General features: G+C 38.7%; 1 protein-coding gene across 1 annotated transcript in view; it reads right to left on the reverse strand.

The window, feature by feature from the left end:
• Positions 1-24,457, reverse strand: part of CFAP57 (cilia and flagella associated protein 57) — a 78,559-nt gene that overhangs the window by 34,868 nt on the left and 19,234 nt on the right. The window contains exons 7-12 of the mRNA XM_012812341.2: positions 19,972-20,111; positions 18,795-18,960; positions 17,982-18,095; positions 11,836-12,048; positions 9,636-9,809; positions 1,369-1,530 (exon numbers count right to left, since the gene is read on the reverse strand). Coding sequence (XP_012667795.1) covers positions 1,369-1,530; positions 9,636-9,809; positions 11,836-12,048; positions 17,982-18,095; positions 18,795-18,960; positions 19,972-20,111 — 969 coding nt within the window. The remainder of the gene's footprint in view (positions 1-1,368; positions 1,531-9,635; positions 9,810-11,835; positions 12,049-17,981; positions 18,096-18,794; positions 18,961-19,971; positions 20,112-24,457) is intronic.

Genomic DNA, 24,457 nt, shown 5'->3' on the forward strand with positions numbered 1-24,457 from the left:
TTTTTTTTTTTTTGCTTGTAGTTGTCATTGTTGTTCCACAGGCCCAGACTGGATTCGAACCCGCTAGCTCTGGTGTATGTGACAGGTGCGGAGCCTATCAGTGGGTCCTTATAACAATTTCCAAAGTCTAACGCAGCAGGTAAAAGGCCCCTGGTGAGCTGTTTCTCTCTCCAGCTTCATCTTGAGCAGTCCTTCTCTCTGGTTCAGCGTCTATTCCCCCAGCCACTTTTCCCTGATGAGAGCACTACTCTCATCCCTCTGTACCCAACTCATTCTGCAGTGAGGAAGGCCCTTTCCTGTTTGTTCTGGAAGGTTCTGAGCAAGGCTTATGTATTCTGGCACTAAGATTCTGGATGGACACAATGAGTGCACAGCTGTGCCATCCTCTGTGAGCCTTGTCTGCTTAACATCCATTCAGCTTCTCCCTTAGGGAGAGCTTCACAGAGCTATGCACTCGAATCTCTGCAAAACACCTCTCATTAACTGGAGGGAAGTCCCTTTGCTATAGCAGTTAAGAGAGAGTGCTCTGCTCTACATTAAAACTGGATTAGAACTCTAGTCCTACTACTTATTAGCTCAGTGACTTTGGACATCTCCAAATCCCTGTTTTTCTTTCTTTCTTTTTTTTTTTTTTTTGAGATGGAGTCTCAGTCAGTTGCCATGGGGTTAAGTGCCCTGGCATTATAGCTCACAGCAACTTCAAACTCTTGGGCTCAAGTGATCCTCTTGCCTCAGCCTCCTGAGTAGCTGGGACTATAGGCACCCACTATAATCCCCGGCTATTTTTTAGAGATGGGGTTCTCACTCTTGCTCAGGCTGGTTTCAACTCCCGAGCTCAAGCAATCTACCTTCTCCAATCTTCTAGAGTGCTAGGATTACAGGTGTGAGCCACCATGCCTGGCCCTAAATGCATCTTTTTTCTAGAAAAGGCACCATGCACTAGCAATTACTGAGTTTCACAGGTACAACTGGGATATTCATTTTGTCAGTTTGATTTTGTAAAAACTTATCAATTGCCTCCCATGTGCCTAGCATGTGCTAGAAACTGGTGGTCATACAAAAGAATTGTATTTTATGGTTCCTGCCCTCAAAGAGTAGAGAGAGGAAAGCCAGTAGACAGGATAAAAGCAGAGCACAGTAGAAGTCGAGATGGTCATGTGATGGATCACAGGTGGGGTGCGGGTGGAAATAGAATCAGTGACAGTGAAGAGGAGTTGAGTGGTGTGGACAAGGATGTGCAGGGGAGCCAGAGATTCTGCACTGGGCATGGGGTGCAGACAGGCTACAGGGCTTGGGGCTGGGCTGAGGAGTCTGAATATACTTTGGTGAGGAACTTGCAAGGCCTTCTTCACTAGACCTGATTCTTACCTTCTCTTCCATGTCTGTTTTAGTCACAAGCACCTCTTCGGCAAAGCCCACCTCCCTCTCTCGCTTGATTCCCCGACCGTCCTTGTCAAAGACTCTCCAGGTGAACAGGCAGCCATCCTCAGCAGATGTTACCAGGAACTGGTCATCAAAGGTGATCGACATCTGAGAGAAAAAGATTATGGACAGGAAGCCTTCTGAGGCCCTGGGTGGCTAGGCCTCAGCTGCCTCCTGTGCAGCCCCTCCCTCCATGCAGTCCCAGGTGCAGCCTCACAGGGAGGGAGACTTGATCCTTGGTGAGAACAAGCTGGGAGCCTGTACAGGCGTCTGTTCATGAGAAGCAAGGCTGTGTCTACATTCCCTGTGGGTCTGGCATCTGAAGGGTCAGTTATTATCCAGAATGTATAAAGAACTCTCAAAATTCAATAGTAAAGACCCTAAACAACCCAATTAAAAAGTGGGCAAACGATATGGAGCCATTTACCTGAAGAGGATATACAGACAGCAAGTAAGGACATGAAAAAATGTTCAACAATATTAGCCATCAGGGGAATATAAATTAGGACCAAAATGAGGTATCACTACATACTTATTAGAACAGCTAAAATAATGGGCAGTGCCTGTGGCTCAGTGAGTAGGGCGCTGGCCCCTTATACTGAGCGTGGCGAGTTCAAACCGGGTCCTGGCCAAACTGCAACAAAAATAGCTGGGTGTTGTGGTGAGTGCCTGTAGTCCCAGCTACTCGGGAGGCTGAGGCAAGAGAATCACCTAAGCCCAGGAGATGGAGGTTGCTGTGAGCTGTGTGATGCTGCCATGGCACTCTACCGAGGGCAATAAACTGAGACTCTGTTTCTTAAAAAAAAAAAAAGAAAGAAAAAGAACAGCTAAAATAAAAATAGTGGCACTGGCAATAAAGCATAGAAACTAGGTGCTCATACTTTCCCGGTGAGAATGTAAAATGTATAGCTACTATGTATAGATACTATAGCATGGCAGTTTTCTGGAAAAACTGAACATACACTTATCATTTGATTCAGCAATCATACTCCTGGCCATTTATCCCAGAGAAATGAAAACTTATGTCCACACAAAAGCCTGCACATGATTGTTCATAGCAGCTTTATTTGTAACAGCCAAAAACTGAAAAAAAAAAGCTATAATAGGTACCAGGAACTCAGCAATAAATGGTGCATATTGTAAAGGTACATATCAAATCTATTAAGAGTATAAATGTCTTAACGCAATAAGTAAGTGAGGTGAAGGCTATGTTAACCAGTTTGATGTAAGCATTCCAAATTGTATATAAAATCAGAATGTTGTATCCCATATAATGTATAGTTATGATTTAATAAAAAATGTTAAGAGAAAAGGAATAAACTATTGTCATGCAAAACAACTTGAAAGGATCTGAAGGGTACTAAGCTGAGCACATTTTAAAAAGCCACTTTCAGAATTATATTAAATTGAACAGCTTCTACACAGCAAAGGAAACAATCAACAGAGTGAGCAGACAATCTGTTGAATGGGAGAAAATATGGCAAACTACTAATCTGACAAAGGACTAGTATCCAGAATATACCAGGAACTCAAACAATTTAACAGTAAAGAAATAAATAATCTGGGCAGCTCTGCTGGCTCAGTTAGTAGAGTGCCGGCCCCATATACTGAGGGTGGCAGGTTCAAACCTGGTCCCGGCCATATTGCAACAAAAAATAGCTGGGCATTGTGGCAGGTGCCTGTAGTCCCAGCTACTTGGGAGGCTGAGGCAGGAAAATCACCTAAGCCCAAGAGCTGGAGGTTGCTGTGAGCTGTGACACCACAGCACTCTACTGAGGATGACAAAGTGAGACTCTGTCTCTAAAAAAAAAAAAAAAAAAGAAAATAAATAACCCCATAAAAAGTGGGCAAAAGACATGAATAGACATTTCTCAAAAGAATACATACAAATGGGCCATAATATACACATGTGAAAAAATGCTTGACATCATTAATTATAGGGGAAATGCAAATCTAAACCCCAATGAGATATCATCTTATTCCAATTATAATGGTCATTATTATAGACAAAAAAAGATAAAAATAATAGCACATGCTGGTATAGATGCAGAAAAAAGGTGTTACCCACTGTTGTTGGGAATGTATGCTAGTGTAGACATTATGAAAAATGGTATGGTAATCTCTGAAAAAACTAAAAACAGAATTATAATATGATCCAGCAATCTTACTACTGGGTATAGTCAGGGGAATAAATTAGTATATGAATGGGACATGTTACCCCTGTGTTTACTGCAGCCCTATTCATGATAACCAAGATATGGAATCAAGTGTTCATCAATGGATGGATAAAGAAAATGCAGCATATATACTAAATGGGATACTATTTGACCATAAAAAAGAATAAAATCATGTCATTTGCAGCAACATGGAGGTCATCATGTTAAATAAGCCAGAAGCAAACAGACAAATATCACGTGTACTTACTCATATGTGAGAACTAAAAAATTTGATGTCAGGGAAGCACAGAGTAGAATGATAGATCCCAGAGGCTGTGGAGGGTGTGTGGGTGGGAGGGGCAATGGAGAGGTTGGTTACTGAGCACAAACATACAGTCAGATAGAAGGAATAAGTTCTAATGTTCTGCAGTAGAGTAGGGTGGCTACAGTTAACAACATATTGCATATTTCTTTTTTTTTTTTTTTCAGTTTTTGGCCAGGGCTGGGTTTGAACCCACCACCTCCGGTATATGGGGCCAGCGCCCTACTCCTTGAGCGACAGGCACTGCCCCAACATGCATATTTCAAAACAGCTAGAAGAAAGGACTCGAAATGTTTCCAATACACAGACATAAAAACTCAAAGTGATGGATACTATAAATACCCTGACTCGATCAGTACATCTTCTATGCATTTAACAAAGCATCACATGTACCATGTAAATATATGCTAACATTATGTATCAGTTTTTAAAAAGCCATCTTCAGAAGGCCATATTGTCTAATTCCATTTATATAAAATTCTCAAAATGACAAAAATTATAGAAATGGAGAACAAATTAGTGGTTGCCAGGGATGATGGGGGTGTGTGTGACTACACAAAGGGAGTATGAAGGAGGTCTCTGACTGTTTTTCATAGTGGTGGGACACCAATGTCAAAGCACACCAATGTCAATTTCATGGTTTGGTATTTTACTATAGTTATGTAAGATCTAATTATTGGGGGGAATTAGGTGAAGGGTTCATAGGATTTCTGTGCTTTCTTTAAAATTTCCTGTGAATCTATAATGATTTCAAAATAAGTTAAAACAAAAGAGACAACTATGAAAAATATCTTCTCATAATCAGCAATATGTGTCAAGAACCTTAAAAAGGCAACACTCTTGCATTTAGGTATTCTATTTCTGTCTAGGGAATTTAGTTTCAGGAAATAATCATAGATGCACATATAAATTTGAAAGCTAGGATACTAACTGTAGTTCATAAGATCATATAAAGGCCTAGTTGTAAGAGAAAAAGCAAATAAGTTATGGCCTATCATAGGATATCTCTGTAGCTACCCAAATTATGCTTTTTGAGAAATATTTAATTATATGGAAAAAGGTTTATGATAGTGTTAAGTTAAAAAAAGAAGCAGGCCACAAAAGAGTGGCCATACAACATAATCTTTTTCTTTAATTTACCAACTTGTCACAGTACAGTATGATATTAACTTTATTTAAAACGCATGCAACATATATACAAGGGTCAAAGGAAATGTATCAAAATAATGATGATGCTATCATGAGGATTTTTATTTCTAAAATGTGTTGCTTTTATATCAGAAAAATAAATATCCACAAAACTTAGTAGATCTGAAAGGAAGAAAGGAAAATATACTTTAGTAATTCACTTTGAAACCAAGGCTCAGGCTCAGGAATGTTCCATCTTATAAATGTAAAACCTTTTCTTTCTTTTTTTTTCTTATGTGAGAGGAATAAAAAGATCATTTTTATTTTTATGCCATCAAATCTATGGATAACTGGCAATAGACCTATAGTCTTTGTAACCCATGGATAAATCTTTTCTTAATAAGGATAGTGTCTGCAGACAAGTCAATATAGGATTTGGTACATAATTAAAAATGTCAGATGTTGGTGTCCTCTATCTGGAATAAGAGATGAGATGGGAGAGGAGATGATACACACATTTTCCCAGTACTTATTTTTCAGGGGTTTTGTATGAACAAAGATAATACTTTTTAAAAAAACTATAAATAGCCTTTGAATTGGCTATAAATTTTTTTTAGGAGACAGTCTCACTCTGCCACCCAGGCTGGAGTGCAGTGGTCCAGTCATAGCTCACTATAACCCAAATTCCTAGGCATAAGCACTCTTCCTACCTCAGACTTGCAAGTAGCTGCACTGTAGGACGACACCAGTACACTGGGCTAATTTTTTTTTAAAAATGTTTTTGTACTGACTGGGTTTTACTGTGTTGCTCAAGCTGGTTTCAAACTCCTAGTCCAGCGGTTCACAACCTATGGGTCACAACCCACAGGAAATTTATTAAAGGGTTGCTGTGGCATTAGGAAGGTTGAGAACTACTGTCCTAATCTCAAGTGATCCTCCCATCTTAGTCTCCTAAAGATCTGGGATTACAAGTGTAAGGTACATGCTGAGAATATTGGCTATGACTTCTTCTTCTTTTTTTTTTTTTGGCACTTTTTGGCTGGGGCTGGGTTTATTTATTTATTTTTATTAAATCATAGCAGTGTACCTTAATACTATCATGGGGTACAATGTACTGTTTCTGTGTACAATTTGAAATACTTTCACCAACTGGCTAACATAGCCTTCATGTCTTTTTCTTAGTTATTGTGTTAAGACATTTATATTCTACATTTAGTAAGATTCACATGTACCCTTATAGGATGAACCATAGATGTGATCACACCAATCACTCTCCCTCCACCCACCCTCCCTCTCCCCTCCCCTCCCTTTCCCCTCTCCCCATATTCCTGAGCTAAAATTGGGTTATAGCTTTCCTATGAAAGCTATAAATTAGTTTCATAGTAGGGCTGAGTACATTGGATATTTTTTCTTCCATTCTTGGGATACTTTGCTAAGAAGAATATTTTCCAGCTCCATCCATGTAAACATGAAGGAGGTAAAGTCTCCATCTTTCTTAATGGCTGCATAGTATTCCATGGTATACATATACCACAATTTATTGATCCATTCGTGGATCGATGGGTTCTTGGGCTTCTTCCATGACCTAGCAATTATGAATTGGGCTGCAATGAACATTCTGATACAAATATCTTTATTGGAGTGTGATTTTTGGTCTTCTGGATATATACCTAATAGAGAAATTATAGGATCAAATGGCAGGTCTATTTTTAGTTCTTTAAGTGTTCTCCAGATGTCTTTCCAAAAGGAACGTATTAGTTTGCAATCCAACCAGCAGTGTAGAAGCGTTCCCCTTTCTCCACAACCACGCCAGTATCTGTGATTTTGGGATTTTGTGATATAGACTAATCTTACTGGTGTTAGATGATATTTCAAAGTAGTTTTGATTTGCATTTCTCTGATGATTAAGGATGGTGAGCATTTTTTCTTATGTGAGAGGAATAAGAAATGTTTGTAGGCCATGCACTTGTCTTCTTATGTTTGTAGGCCATGCACTTGTCTTCTTCAGAGAAGTTTCTCTTCAAGACCCTTACCCACTCTGAGAGGGGGTCACTTGTTCTCTTCTTGCTAATATGTTTGAGTTCTCTGTGGATTCTGGTTATTAAACCTTTGTCGGAGACATAACCAGCAAATATCTTCTCCCATTCTGAGGGCTGTCTGCTTGCTTTACTTACTGTGCTTTTGTCTGTGCAGAAGGTTTTTAATTTGATGAGGTCCCAGTAGTGTATTTTTGATGTTGCTTCAATTGCCAAAGAGGTCCTCTTCATAAAATTTTTGCCCAGGCCAATTTCTTCAAGTGTTTTACCTACACTTTATTCTAGTATTTTTACAGTTTCATGTCTTAAGTTTATATCTTTAATTCAGTGAGAGTCAGTCTTAGCTGGTGAAAGGTGTGGATCCAGTTTCAGTCTTCTGGAGGTCACCAGCCAGTTCACCCAGCACCATTTGTTAAATAGGGAATCTTTTCCCCACTCAATGTTTTTAATTGGCTTGTCAAAGATCATATAACAGTAAGTAGCTGGGTTCATCTCTTGGTTCTCTATTCTGTTCCATACATCTACCTCTGTTTTTGTGCCAAAACCATGCTGTTTTGATCACTATGGATTTATAGTAGAGCCTGACGTCTGGTAGCGTGATTCCTCCTGCTTTGTTTTTATTTCTGAGTAATGTCTTGGCTATTTGATGTTTTCTCTGATTCCATATAAAATGAAGTATTATTTTTTCAAGATCTTTAAAGTATGACAATGGAACTTTAATAGGGATTGCATTAAAATTATATATTGCTTTGGGTAGTATGGACATTTTAACAATGTTAATTCTTCCCAATCATGAACATGGTATGTTTTTCCATTTGTTAACATTTTCAGCTATTTCTTTTCTTAGAGTTTCATAGTTCTCTTTATATGGGTCTTTCAAGTCTTTTGTTAGGTAAACTCTCAAATATTTCATCTTCTTTGACATCTTCTTTGGCACGGAATAGAGTTCTTGACTATTTTTTCAGCTTGACTGTTGTTGGTATATATAAAGGTTACCAATTTATGAGTGTTGATTTTGTAACCTGAGACGCTGCTGTATTCCTTGATCACTTCTAAGAGTTTTGTGGTAGAATCTCTGGTATTTTCCAGGTATACAATCATGTCATCTGCAAAGAGTATAAGTTTAATCTCTTCTGATCCTATATGGATACCCTTGATTGCCTTTTCTTCCCTAATTGTGATGGCTAAAACTTCCATTATGATGTTAAAGAGCAATGGAAACAATGGGCAACCTTGCCTGGTTCCTGATCTGAGTGGAAATGATTTCAATTTAACTCCATTCAATGCTATGACTTCTTTTCTTTCTTTTTTTTTTTTTTTTTTTTTTTGCTATACAATCTTACTCCGTTGTGCAGGCTAGGGTGCCATGGCATTAGCCTAGCTCACAGCAACCTCAAACTCCAGGGTTCAAGTGATCCTCCTGCCTCAGCCTCCCAAATAGCTGGGACTACAGGCAACCCCACCACAACACCCAGCCAATCTTGCTGGAGCTCCTGAACTCAAGCAATTCTCCTGCCTGGGCCTCAGAGAGTACTAGAATTATAGATGTTAGCTGCTGCACCTGGCCTCAGCTATGATATTTTGACAATCATTTTGCATGTTAGAAAATTCTTTCATTTTTTTTTATTGTGGTAAACATTACATAAATTTTATCAGCTTGACCATTTTTAAATGTATAGTTCAGTGTTATTAAACACAAGCATAATGTTGTGTAATCATCACCACTATCTCCCTAACTCAGGTAAATTTGAAACTCTATACCCATTAAATAATTATTCCCCATTATTCCCTCCCCCAGCCCCTATAAACCTTCTTTTATGCTCTGTGGTTTTGACTGTTCTAAATATCTCACAGAAGTGGAATCACACAATATTTGTCTTTTTGTGACTGGTTTATTTAATTTAGCAGAATACCCTCAAGGTTCAGCCATGTTGGAGTATGTGTGAGAATTTTCTTCTTTTTTAAGGCTGAATACTATTATATTTTATGTATACACCACATTTTGCTTACCTAGTCTCCTGACAATGGACACTGGGTTACTTCCATGCTTTAGTTATTAACCTAGATATTATTTTATGAGAACGAGGAATGAAAGGACAATTTACAAATGTTACTCATGTTATTGCCCTCAGGGCCTTCTGCACCCTCAGGAAGCAGTAGGAGTTAATCTCCTGGGCTATGACTCTACTTCACCCAGGAATTCTCTGGGGAAAGGGCACTGTGGATCATTAACAGCAACATCTACTGCAGCTGGGATGTAATGGCAGTGAGGCTGGGACCCTTACAGCATCCATCACACAGTCCATTATAATGCATAATATTATGGTGAACCACCCTGTACATAATCTTTAGGTATATCTGTAATTATTTCTGAGGCTAAATTCCCAGAGGTAGTTTAAACAAAGAATACTAATAGCTAATAGATATGTTTATTGAATGGATTGGTAGAAAAATAAATCAGGAGAGGAGGCGTAAGGAGAGAGAAAAGATGGAGGGAGGTGAAGGAATGAAGAAGATAGGTATGTGGCACGCAGATCCAGAATGGGCTCCTGAGGGGAGGGTCCCTCTCACCTTGGTGACAGGACCAGCATGGGCCTGGTACTCATTGAATTCTTTCTGCAAAGGTAGAGGGTACTTCATTGCACGGATGGTTCCCATTGAGGTGCCCACAAACATCATGCGCCCGGAATGTGAAATGACAATGGCTGTGTAGGTGACATCGAATGCTGACATCTCTCGAAGGACCTGGAATGCAGACAGCTCTGTTCAGCAGGAGGGGCTGAGCTGCAGCTCCAGTGTCCCAAAGCCATTCTTTCCCTCTCCTCCAATAGCACTCTTAGGGGTCTGTATTTAAGGAAGTTATTTTTCTATTCTTTATAGCATCTGGAATAGTGTTTAGAACATAATAGGCACAAACTAAATATAATATTAACTAAATATAATATTTCTTGATTGCTTAACTGATGAATAATTAGTTCTAGGAGTTGAGAATAATACTAGTGAAAGGAAATAGTTATGTAGCTGAGCACAGTTCTATGCCTTTTTTTTTTTTGCAGTTTTTGGCCAGCACTGGGTTTGAACCCACCACCTCTGGTATATGGGGCCAGCGCCCTACTCCTTGAGCCACAGGCACCACCTGGTTCTATTGCCCTTTTCATCTTGTTACTTATTCAATTCTTACAAAAACCCTCTAAGGTGGCCCCTGTTATCCCTATTTTAAAGATGACAAAACAAAGTCACAAAGGTGGTATCTAACTTTGGTCAACTCCTGTACCTAGTGAGTGGCAATCTGGCTCTAGTCTCTGCATTTGATGGCTACACTATCATGCTTCTCAAAATGAGAATGGGATATTGACCATAAATTTATTTAGTAAACATTTATTAATGCCCATTATATAAACAAAACTATACAGTAGTCCCCCTTCATCTGTGGGGAGGACACCTAGTAAATCCTTGAGACCACAGATAGTACTGACCCTTATATGTACTATGTTCATACATATCTATATAACTATGATAAAATTTAATTTATATATTAGGCACAGTAAGAGACTAACAACAGTAACTAAAAATAGAGTAATTATAACAATATACTGTAAACAAATATCTTATTGTTCTGTACTCACCTATTTTTGGACCATAGTTGACCTCAGATGACTGAAACTGCAGTTAAAGGGGGACTACTGTACTCTCAGGGAACTCACTGATTCCTCCACTCATTGAAGTATTCACCCATCCACCCATCTGAACATTTACTGAGTAACTTGTGGGGCTATCAAGACAAGTGAAACATGGCTCTGCCAGAAAGGACATTTACTCTGCTGTTGCACTGTAAAAGCCATCACAGGATTGGGATCAGACTACTTGGAAGTACACAGGAGAGTATCTTACTCTATGCCACCATGGGGGGACCTGCCTATGCACTTTCCCAGGCAGCAGCTGCATGACAGTGATGAGCCTTGAGGAAAGGCCAGAGAAGCCAGTGCAGATCAGCTGTTGCTGGGCTCCTAGAGAGGGACACAAGCCACATTTGTATGCAGTGTCCTTGCTGAGCTCGCCTATCTTCCTTTAATTATTTGCAGCCAAATGTAATAATTCTAAAATTGCAGAATTTGGGGATTTCAACAAGAACTGGTGGCCAGTCTAGCTGATAAACACTAACTATCCAGTCATTCCATGCTTGATATGGAGATACGCTCTGAGAAACTTGTGCGTAGTTGACTCTACTGTGTGAACATCACAGGGTGTACTGCCACAAGCCTGGGTAGTCTAGCCCACTACACCCCAGGTTGTATGATCCAGCCTATTGCTTCTAGGCAACAACATGGACAGCATGTTATTGTGCTGCATACTGTAGGCAATTGTAGCACAATGGTATGCATGCATCTAAACATAGGAAAAGTACAGGAAATATGCGATTTTAGAATCTTATGGGACTGCCACTGTATATGCAGTCTGTTACTGACATCCTGTTGTGTTTTTACCACAGTAAAGTAAGTGCACACCAAGAATAAGACAGCAGTTCAGAGAGGATGCCAACCTCAATGCCTGGAAGGTAGAAGAGAAGTTACAGAGAGCAATACAACAGAAATGGAAGGAGCACTACAATTTGGGAAGGGCACTGGGTGGGATATTCAGGAAGTGACACTAACTGAGCTGCCTCCCCAAAAGGAATGAGGAGCCAGGTGTTATTCCATGAAGAAGCCTGTACTTCCTGCGGTAAGCACGTGGACCAGTACAGCAGCCCAGCAGTCTGCAGGGGCAGACCCACCGAAGAATCTGCAATCTCCTTGATGGTCTGGTCTGATCCAACAGCAAATATAATTTTGGAATCGGGGGAGATGGTAACATAGTTGTAACTGCAGGACTTGAGCACACATTCTGTCTCTCTCTTCCCTGTGGTCAGATTCCATTCATATACAGCACCATCTGTACCACAAGAAATCAGTTTGCTGTCATCTGCATTCCACACGATGGAACGAATCTGCAGGGGATGAAAATGTGTCTGGTTAAGGGTGTACATGTATGCACATGCACACGTGTGCACATACACACACATACACACAGACACACATGTGGAAAAGACATGAACTCCTCAGATGGTCCACTCAACTGAGGCAAAATATCCTTTCCTGGCATAGGCCCTCCTGCCAGCACAAAACACAGCTTCTTGGAAATGTTAACATTCTCTTTCCAATGAGATTTGCAAACTACTGAGGATGAAACACTCATTTCTTTTTCATTTTATGAATGAAAAGACTGAATCATAATAGTTTATTAAAACTACAACCAACCAATTTGTGCTGATTTTTTTCAAAACTTTTTTATTTTGGCAGAGTTATATATTCACAGGAAGTTGCAAAAATAGCACAGAGAAAGTAGACTTCTGGAATGACAACGTACAGGCCTCAGGTGACTTAAATAATAAAATAAGTTAACTGAAAAATATGACCCAAATAGTCATTTAACTTCTGTAGAAACTATCCTAAGGGCATACAGCAAATAGAAAAATCCACTTAACTTTGGTAGGAACAGTCTGTGGCATTTGAGCCATGACTTCAGAAACTTCACTGCTGTATACTCTGGGCAGGTGTGGCTAAGACAAAGGGACTCTTTCTCCTCACAGCCTTGGGCTGTGGTTTCACTCTGGAAGTGTGGATTTCTGGCATTTTGTATCTCTGCCCTAGTCCCATGTTGCCAAACCTATATTCTACACAGGCATGGCCAAGGGACCTGGACTTCTTTCCCTGTTCCAGTCCCCACTTATCAGTGTAAGCTTCACTGCAAGTGCAGCAGGCTGAGAATAATGGTACCTCAATTGCTCCTGCCCCAGTTTTTTCAGAGGGTTGAGGTTCTCAACCATGAAGGACCAGGGGCTTACACATACACATGCACACAGTACCACTTGAGGATGTTACGCCTGGGAAAGCAGGTCCCTGAGCCCAGCTCTAATGCAGTGGAGCAAAGCTTCTGCCCAGGGCAAAATCAGGCCCTAAGACAAGAGCTCTATGGCTCTGCATGAGGGGACTGACTTTATTGGGAACAAGATGGAGAAGTCCACAACTATGGGTATTGTCTGAAAACATGGTAATCTTGGTATTAAGAATGATTAAGAGGAGACTGGTAAATCCATGATACAAGTAAAATGGCAGAGCAGTAGAATTTTAACAGGGAGTAACAAGGGAAAGAAATAGTCAAGTAGAGCGCTTCTGAGATCACAGGCAACTCTGGAGGCTGGATGGCTGTGTGCATGTACTAGACTGCACCCCCCTCCCCCCCAGGTGCAATTGGAGGAAGATGGGGCTGGAACACTTCAAAGCATCTCCTAAGCTACATGCAGACTTAATTACATGGAGAAGAGTTTCTCTGGCACAAGGGGCTTAAATGTAGCAGCCTATCAAACAACAAACAAGATCCTCTGACTCCAAGGAAACTAAATCATACCCATCCCTGGCAGCCTGGAAGACTGTGCATTCCCAAGGCTCAACCCTCTCTTGTACAATCAATGGAATATCCAAGTCACTAGTGTCTGGCTGAACATGAAGCACAAAACAAACTCTGAACTATGGTATCAGCTCCCAAAGCACAAACAAATCTAATAATAAAGGTAAAAATCTACCTGACCGAGGGTTTTAGGCACAATCTGTAACTAATAAACAGTTTAGGCCACCCAGGGGCAACCCCTAGATAGACTAAAGATATCTGAACAGGGATATCAGAGGTGACACACTGCCAGGGAAAAAGACTTCACAGAATTATTTCAGCCAAGTTACTAAACAGATAGACAACCATCCAACCAACCATAACAACCCCCGAGAAGAACAGAATTGCTACAGTATGTTGTTTAAAATATTTGGTCATTATTATGTTTATGAAACATAAACAAAACACAGGATAGTGTGACCAACAAGAAAATGACAGAAAGGAAAAAAAACAGGCAATAGAAACTTTTGAAGTTTTTGAAGGGGCCCAGGTGATGAACTAAGCAGACTTCAAGGTAGCTCATATAAATATATTCAGTATCCTGACAAACACAAGTATTTATCTTGTCTTCAATTATTCATAATTAAACAAGTCACATCAAATAGAGACTACCAATAAGGAGATAAAAATTACTTTAAAAAAAAAGAACATTCCAGAATTGAAAAATACAACCACCAAAATGAAAAATTTACTAGGTGGGCTAAACAGTAGCTTTCACCTAGGGAACTGGAAGGTAAATCAATAGAGATTATGCAATCTGAGGGACATGCAGAAAAAAAAATCCTGAAAAGTCAACATAGCCTCAGAGAAATGTGTGCAACCATTAAACACACCAACATATGTGTACTATAATGGGAGCACCATGAGGAGAGAAAAAATATACAAGTAAATAATGCTGAGCACATCCCAAATTTGTTGAAAACATTAACCAACAAAATATTCAAGAAGTGTTATAAATTCCAAGTAGGATAAATGCCAAAAAAAAAAAAAATCTATGCATATCATAGTCAAAATGTTGAAAGCCATAAGAAAAAATGATACAAGTGAATGCCCATAAAGATTAACATCTGGCTGTTCATCAGAAGTAAAACAGGCCATAAGGCAGTGGGAAACATATTCAAAGTACTAAAAGTAAAAAAAAAAAAAAAAAATCTTATATCCAGAAAATGTGTATTTCTGTATTTTAAACATAAAGCCTAAATATATTCCCAGATAAACAAAAACTGATAAAAATCCATTGCTAGATGATCTGCCTTACAAGAAATACTAAAGAAAGTAATATAAGCTGAAAGTAGGTGGCCTCAGACAGTTGCCTAAATTCATAAAAAATAACAACAATGACAACACCATCAAAGGACCAGAAAAAGATACATGCATTGTCTGGCCTACAACAGGTAAAAAGTAATAAGTATAGTTGACCCAACAGCACAAAAGAGATGAGTAGAAATAAAGCTTTATGGGAATAAGAAAATGACACCAGATGGTGACTCAAATTCACAAGTAGAAATGAAAAGAACCCCCCCAAAATAAAAATATTATGAATAGATGTTAAAGTTCACTAACTTGTATTGTATCTTCATTTGCAGAGGTAAGCATATCATTTTTCCTCATTGTTATGTTAACTGCATTCCTGGAATAAACTCAACTTAGTCATGCTGTGTTATTTTTTTATATACTATTGCTGGATAGGTCTGATGATATTTTGTTTAGGGCTTTTCTATCTATATTCATAACACATACTGCTTATTATCTTTCTTTCTTGTGGTATCTTTGACAGGTTTTGATATCACGATTATGCTGGTAGCATAGAACAAAACTGGAAAGTATTCCCTCTTTAAAAAATTTTCTTAAAGTTTTTTTTCAAGATTAGTGTTATTTATTTCTTATGTGGTGATATAATCCTGCAGTGATATGATCTGGGCCTATAGTTTTCTTTGTAGGAAGGTTTTAAATTAAATTACAGATTTAATTTGTATAGGAATTTATCAGTTTCATTTATATTCAAAGTTATTGCCATGAAGTTGTTCCTAATATCTTCTATGATCTATTTAATACCCACAGAACCTTTAGTGACATTCTCTTTTATTCCTTGGCTATTTGTATCTTCTCTCTCTTTTGTTCTTAATCATGCCAAGGGTTTGTCTGTTCTGTGTTTTCAAAGAATCAGGTTTGGCTTTGATAATCTTCTCTTGCACGTCTGTTTTCTATTTCAGTAACTTTTGCTCTTTATCTTTGTTATTTCCTGCCTTTTATTTTCTTTGAATTTAATTTGCTGTTCTTTTTTTCTGTATGCATGGCTTTAGCTGCATTCTCTATCTGTATTTTTAAAAAATGTTACACATGTAATTCTAACATATGCCCCTGATTAGAGTAAGGACTTGCAAACTGATAAATCAAAATTCCTAGATGCGTATGGTAGTGAATCAGACTCGCATTCTGTGCTTTCATCTGTATCTTCACAGTCACTTAAAGACTAAGTACATTGCTGAAGCTGAAGAACTCAGCAGCTCTCAAAAAGAATCTTGTAAAATATTTCAAATTGTGTGTGGAACCAGCACATTGTACTCCATGATTGCATTAATGTACACAGTATGATTTAATAATAAAAAAAAATCTTGTGTTTACATAGCACTTTCATTTCCCAAGTGTTTTCTTTTTTTCCACTTCTGTGACCTATTATTCACTAAAGTTAATGGCTAGTTTTTAGTCTTTACATGACCTCTCTGCAACATATAGCACCACTGACCACTCCATCCTTTTGGAAATTGTGTAGGTGCTTGCCTTCCTTGACATGATTCTCTGATTCCAGGTTCTCCTTGTATCTTCACTTTCAGTCTTTCATCAGCTCCTCTTTTTTCACCAAGTTCTTAAATATTGGCCCTTCTCCTGAATCAGATTCTTCTCAGATTCCACATAGGCCCTTGGTGATCTAACAGATGCCTGTGACTTCCTTGACTACCTAATCCCCTGGATCTTCATTGTCAGCCTTGACTGCTTTCTTAACTTCCACTCACACACATTATACTTCCTAGGCAAACGAAACATAATATATCCCAAATGGATCTTTCTTCTCTGTCTCTACCACTAAAGCCATGGCTAATTCTTGACCCATCCTTCACTCTCACACCCTCACTGGTTTCTATCACTCCATCTTCCCTCCCCTCTAATCCATCCTTGATACTGTTCAGAGAATTGCCTTTCTGATCTCATTTCTTCCTTTATGAAATCCTTCCAATTACTTCTCAAACCTACAGAGTAAAGTCCTGCTTCTTGGCATGGTGCACATTGCCTTCTGTGATGTGCCCAATCTTTCTGTCTCCTGCTTTTGAACTTGAATTTTTTGTTTTGTTTTGAGACAGTCTCACATTGTTGCCCAGGCTAGAGTGCAATGGCATCATCATGGCTTATAAGTGATCCTCTTGCCCCAGTCTCCCAAGTGGCAACTACAGGTGCCTCCTACATGCCCAGCTAGTTTATTTTTTCTTCTATTTTTAGTAGTGATGGGGTCTCATTCTTCCTCAGGCTGGTCAGGAACTCCTGAGCTCGAGCAATGCACCCACTTTGGCCTCCCAGAGTGTCAAAATTACAGGCATGAGCCACCTGGCCTGGCCCTAGCTCCTGCTTTTATCATGCCCAGTGTCCAGCCACATGAACCAAAAGTACCATCCAATTCCACACTCCATTCCATCATCTCCAACACACCCTTCTGCCTAGAATGCCTTTCTTTTTAAATTGCCTCTTTTCTACCAAGTCAGTTGCTGACTTCTCTCACATCCAATCTTACTCCAGGACATATTGGTTTATTTCCTAAAATGTTTCAAATACACCCACTTCTCCCTAACTTTACCATTATGATCCAAAGTACTATCATCTATGGAGTAGATATCCTCCACAGCTTCCTTATCATTTATACCTTTTTCTCCTCCAATAGATTCTTCACTCTGTAGCCAAAGTAATCTTTTAAAATGAAAATTTGTCATATCACTCCCTGTCCTAAAAGTCTTTAGTGATTTCATGGAATAAAGGGATAAGGTATGAAATCCTTGCCAGGCTCCCTATGAACTCTCTAATCTCAGCCCCTGCTTCACCCCATGGTTAATCCTGGTATCTATGTGCCTGCTCTACAGACTTCAGTTACTCTGATACCCCATGAAATCTCTCATCTCTGGTCTTTGGATCCCTATCTGCAATGATTACCTCCTTCCCCTCACCACCCCCAACTTTGTCTGGTTAATACCTAGTTATTCCTCCAGGATCAAACCTTTACAAGTAGCCCAACCTAAATTATGCCAACCCTTTCATTATTTCTTCTCATAACCCCATTTTTCTTTCACTGAATTAATTGCAATTAGTAATTAAATCTGTCTGAGCATTTGTTTATTGTCTCTTTTGGTACTGTGCCCCTTGTTTCCCTGGACACTGTTAATCACTTACCTTCCCTGTGTGTCCTTTCAGGTTTGAGATGTTCTCTAGGCTTGTTGTGGTAAAAATGTGAATCACATTTCCATTGACTGCAGCAAACAGGTGACCTCCATTGCTAAAGGAACACTATAGGGAAAGCAAGTGAACAAGTAGGCAAGAACGAAATGGACAGTCCAACTGGAGATTATAGGCAAGAGTTGCTTTTCCCAAAGAGTTGAGGTTGAAATGACCAGTGCAGGTAGGAGTGGAAGGAAGGTGCAAATAGGACTGAGAGGCAGCTGGCATTTTCAAACACTTTCACTATTCTGTAGCCCACAGTGGCCAAGATGTTGACACTGCCATGCCCACTAATCTCTAAGCGGTTTGGCCAGCAGAGCACTCATTTTGTCTGTAGAAACTCCATTTGAGAGCAGGGAAGTGAGTCCTGAAATCATGGTCCTGTTTCTGCAAGCCCTTTCAGGGGAAACCTGATAGATGCTCACTGCTTCTCATTGTTGATGCTAATTTCCCCCCGGCCCTTGACAATCTCCAACCTTGTCTTCCCAGCTGTGAGTCTGATTCTGAGAATACTTTTGTCAATATTTGCTAATACTCCACCACTACAGAGAGGACTTAGCACAGGTGGGATCTCACAGTGAAATGTTTTAGTGGGTATAAGAAAGTGGGATAGAATCATATACTCAGTAAGTTTGTTGAGTGAAGAATTGGATTTTTTTCTTTTTAAAAAAAACTATTAAATAAAATTCTTAAAGACTTTTGTCCCACCTCCCAGAACATGTTAGTTCATGATATTTCCACACTGGCTCTATCTCCAGCAGTTTTTACCTCTCTGCATCCTCTGATGGAGTATTCTTTGAAAGAACGTATATCATCAATGAGTAGATTCATAAGGCGTAGTTTGTCAGCAAACCCCACTACGATGAAGTGTCCAGATGGATGAAGGCTGATCGTATACGCCTCTTCCTGGTATTCCTTAAATAGTTCCAGAGTACTGTGACAAAAATCAATTACTGAGTTACAAGCCTAGTCTACTAAATCCCTTAAGTGCTCTGTTGTATCTGGTATATGATGTCATCACATACCCTGAGATACTTTATTGCTCATGATTATTGGCTCCTTTCTTTTCTAGATTTTGGTTCCTTGAGGATGATGTCCAGCACTGAGTATGGCAAACAAGCAGACTGGTCAAGGTGCTGGTCAGTGATGCGGAAGACAAAACTCTATTTAGATTCCCCAAATCACAAGGACTGCATAAGCATCCTCCCCCAGCAGTCACAGAAGTTGGATGCAAGAGCAGAGACAAGTGCAGGGCTGAGTAGGGTTGGAGATTCTCAGGGAAATTGTGCTGAGGTAATATCAGTACGGGCTGGGGGGTGGCTGGGGTAGTGAGGAGGAGAAAGAGGAGGAACAAGGGGTCTGCTCTATGATTCAGAAAGCAGATCTGGGGGAAGTGAGCGGACAAAGTCAGATACTGGGGTGTTATCTTTATGTCCCCAGTGTCTAGCAGAGTGTCTGGTATGTAGTAAGCATTAATAAACCACAAAGTTTTCTTCCCTATGCAAATGTGAGAAACAAGTAGGTTGACTGACTTGATTTAAAGAACATCTTTTCCAACTGAAAGTTTTTTTTTTTTTTGAGATAGAGTCTCACTCTGTCACCCTGGCTAGAGTACAGTGGCATCATAGTAGCTCACTGTAAACTCAAACTCCAGGGCGCAAATAATCCTCCTGCCTCAGCTTCCCAAATAGTTGGGACTATAGGCACATGTCACCACACTCAGCTAATTTTTCTATTTTTAGTAGAGACAGGGTATCACTCTTGCTCAGGCTGGTCTCAAACTCCTGAGGAAGTGATCCTCCCACCTCAGCCTCCCAAAATGTGAGCTGCTGTGCCTGGCCTCTAAGTAATTAATTTAAAAAATCTCCAATTAAAATAATTCATGTGAACAAAGTTAAAAACTGAAATCCTGAATACTACAGTAGCAAAACCTTTCATTCCTTACTTTGATTCATAATTCCAGATGCGAACAGATCGATCCAGAGAAGAGGTGGCAATGAGAGGTTTGCGGATGCAGGTATCTAGACCGGTGATGGATGCTGAGTGTAATGGGTACATCAGATACTCGAAGTGAGCAGGCTCCCCCTGGAGAAATTGTACAGAATGAAATCCAGCAGGGTAAGAAAAAGGCTGGCTGTGTACCTCAGCTCTAATTAGTTTTCATAAACTTTAATTAGCCTAGTTGTACAGAAATCAGGCTGAAGGCAAACTGTTTGAATATTGTGTGCATTTTCCTGTGTCACTATTATTTTTAAGGCAACAAAATGTTTTATCCTATGGATATTCTAGAATTTAATTAACCATTCCTCTACTGGAGGAAGATTTAGGTGGTTTCCAATTTTTATTATTTAGGAATAACACTCTAGACTAAATATTCTTGCATACAAGTATTTGTGTACCTACTTGATTTGGTATGAATGAATTTAAGGACCTGCATAAGTTTTTCTCCAGAGAGAATATCTTAGTTATGCTACCATCAGCAGCAAATGAAAGTCAGGTGAATGATTTTAACTTGAACTGTATCCTATTACACTGGTTATGTAGGTTCCAGATGTCCGTCATCAGAGGCACTATCCCTGGGACACCTGAATGAGGAGTGATAGCTGGGAAATGTAATGAAGTGTACATATTTAGGTCTGTTCACAAGCTAAGACAAAGGCTGAGATGGAAATCCCCTCAAATTCTGGCCCTGCACCACTTACAAACTTATCTATATCCATTGCATCCTACTCTACTATCTCAGAGAAGGAGGTGGCATGGTGGGGTGGGAGGAAGGCAGAGGTTAGTCCCATTCTTTTTCCTTTTCCAATACCTTCAACCTGTTTCTAGTAGCATATTCCTATTAGCTTTCAAATACACTCAATGTCTCTTGACTTGAAAACAAAAGCAATTCTATCTCATCCTCCTCTTCTCTGCACTTCTGCCTGAGTAGCCATGTAATAATGGAGAATTAGACAAGCAGGCTTCCTGGTTTCACTTAGAATTCATGACCACAAGCTTCCAGGGGGCATTTAATCCTTCCTAGTAACTCTACCATGTTTTTCAGTAAGTTCACTTTCTGAATATTCAGGATAACTATTGCATATTACTTATTCTCTGTTTTCAAACCTTCTAAACTCTTCCATTCCCAAATCTTATCTGATGCCATTATGCAATATTTCTTTGGTTTTTGTATATTTGTTTTCTTTTTAGGAGCAGAGTTTCTGACTATCACAATGAATTCATGTATGGGCAATTTTATTTTATGTTTATTTCATTACTTTCTTCTCCTTTTCCTTCATTTACTCCGGCTTGTCCCTTGCAATGGATAGCAACTAATGGACTTCATGCATGTCTTTATATACACATATATTTTCAATTTCTATAAATGCTATTGTGCTTTAGAATAAATTCTGTGTTTTTACTTTTTCCTCTCTATACTACTTTTAAAGAATCGTTTATGTTGAAGTATGTATAATTTATTGCTTCTAACTGATGTTTGGTGTTCTACAGTATGTATCCAGCTACTTTACTTCTCTATTACCACTAGGGATGGATATGTAAATTGTCTTCAACTCTTCATTGTTACAACATTATGGGGAGCATCTTTGTACATGTTCCTTAATGGCCTTGCAAGATGAAATAAACTCCTGATATGTATCCAGTGGCAGATTACTGGATAACAGTAATCTGTTTTAATTTCCTTTTCTTTTTTACTCACAGGCAATAGAAACTCCTTGGTAGAATACTCACATGTTGGATCTAACAGACAAAAGCTTCAAAGTAGCCATTATAAACATGTTCAAAGAACTGAAGGAAACCATAATTATAGAAGTAAAGAATGATGACAATGTGTATCAAATAGTGAACAATAAAAAGATCTCATCAATAAAAGTAGGGAACTTGATAGATCAATAAGGATTATGCATTTGAAGAACAGAGAGAAAAAAGAAGAAAAATTAACTGAGCCTCAGATAAATGTGGGACACCAACAAAGTTAAACAAAGTTAAAAGTGAACAAAGTTAAACAAAATAGCATAAAATAGTATGAATATTAGAGGAAAGGAGAAAGAGAAAGAAGCAGAACAAAATATTTCTTTTTTTTTTTGAGACAGAGCCTCAACCTGTCCCCCTGGGTAGAGTGCTGTGGCATTACAGCTCACAGCAACCTCCAACTCCTGGGCTCAAGTGAGTCTCCTGCCTCTGCCTCCCAAGTAGCAGGGCCCCACCACAACGCCCGGCTATTTTTTGGTTGCAGCCGTCATTGTTGTTTGGCGGGTCTGGGCTGGATTTGAACCCGCCACCTTAGATGTACGTGGCTGGCGCCTTAGCTGGTTGAGCTACAGGCACCGAGCCAGAACAAAATATTTTAATAACTAATAGCTAGAACATTTCTAGTTTATTAAAAAAAATTAATGTAAACACATAGGAAGCACAATGAACTCCAAGTAGGAAAACCACAAAATGATCCATAAACAGACATATCATAGTAAAAATACTGAAAGCCAAAGAAAAGAAGAAAATTTTGAAAGCATCAAGACAAAAATGACTGATAATTTGCAAAGTGATTATTACGATTAATAATATTAATAGTAGACATTTTAGCAAAAACAATGGAAGCCAGAAGAGCATGAAATAACATGTTCAAAGTGCTTGAAGAAAAAAACCCAACAACCTACCAACCAAGAATCTTATATCCTGCAAAGCTATCTTTCAAAACTGAAGTGGAGATAAAAACATTCCCAGCAAAAATTTACAGAATGTGTTGCTAACATATCTGCCTTATAGGAAATCCTTCCAGCTGAAAGCAAGTGGCCCCAGACAGTAATTCAAATCCACATAAAACAAAAAGCCCTGGTCAGGATGATTACATAATTATAAAAGACAATACGAATACATATTTCATCTTCTTTCTTCTGATTTAAAGAACAGTTTTTATGTACTTGTGTCTTATTTTGTACTTACCAGTTTCTATGTATTTATTTTGTTATCCATACAAAAATGTTTGTAAAACCCAATGTATATAATATACTGTTGGCCTATTAACATACAGAATGTAATATATTTGCCAATTATAGGACACAGATGGGTGGAAGCAAATGTGTACCAGATTAAAAAAATGACTCCAATGATAACTCAAGGCCACAGGAACAAATGAACAGAACCAGAAATGATAAAAAAAAGCTATAAATATATAATTGTTCCCCATTATTGCCTTAGCTTCTTTAAAAGACACAAGATTTAAGGTAAAAATTATAATAATACATTATTTGGTATATAACATTTATAGGTGTAACATACAAAAAAATAATACCACAAAAATGAGAAAAGGGGATATAGATATATATTGTAACATTTATATATCCTTTTTTTTTTTTTTGGAGACAGAGTCTCACTCTCTAGCCCTTGGTGGAGTGCTGTAGCATCACAGCTCACAGCAGCCTCAAACTCTTGGGCTCAAGCAATCCTCTTGTCTCAACCTCCTGAGTAGCTGGGACTACAGGCACCTGCCACAATACCCAGCTTTTTTTTTTTTTTTTTTTTTTGTTTAGCAGGCCTATCTAGGCCAGGTTTGAACCCATCAGCCCTGGAGCATGTGGCTGGCACCCTAATCACTGAGCTATAGGTGCCTAACGAGCATTTATATATCTGAACTGGCATTTAATTAGTATAAATCTGAATCTAATAAGTTAAAAATGTATATGGTAAGCTCTAGGAAATAACTAAAAAGATATAGCAAAAAAAAGTGAAGAAAATAAAATACTACATTAAAAATTCTTTTAATGTGAAAGAAGGAAGTTAAGGGGGAATAGAGGAACAAAAACCCCATGACACACATAGAAAACAAAAGGTAAAATGGCAGATGTAAATCCAACTATACCAATAAAAACACTAAATATAAATGTATCAGATGATTCAATCAAAAGTCAGAGATTATCAGACTGATTAAAAAAGTCAAGATCCAATTATATGCTATGTATGGTAGACACATGTGAATAAAAGATACAAATATATTAAAAGTAAAAGGATGGAAAAAGATATATAATGGAAATCGGAACTATAAGAAATCTGAAATGGTTCAAGTAATATTAGATGAAATAGGCTTCAAAACAAAAAATGTTACTAGAAATAGATATTTTAGGATAACAAAAGGGTCAATCCATCAGGAAGATTTAATAATTGTAAACAAATGTACCTATCAATAGAGTACCAAAATGTATAAGGTAAAAACTATAAGGGGAATACAGACGATTGACCAGTAAGAGCTGAAGAGTGCAATACCCCACTTTCAGTAACAGATAAGACAACTAGAAAGACAAGAACATAGGGGTACAGGTGAATCTTTCTAAGAGTAGAACGTGAACATTTTAAAGCAATAACTGAGAAAATGACATGAAGGCTGTGTTGACCAGTTTGATGGAAGTGTTTCAGATTGCATGTGAAAACCCCAC

This window comes from Otolemur garnettii, unplaced genomic scaffold, assembly GCF_000181295.1.
Source record: "Otolemur garnettii isolate 467f Iridium unplaced genomic scaffold, OtoGar3 scaffold00202, whole genome shotgun sequence".
Lineage (NCBI taxonomy): Eukaryota > Metazoa > Chordata > Mammalia > Primates > Galagidae > Otolemur > Otolemur garnettii.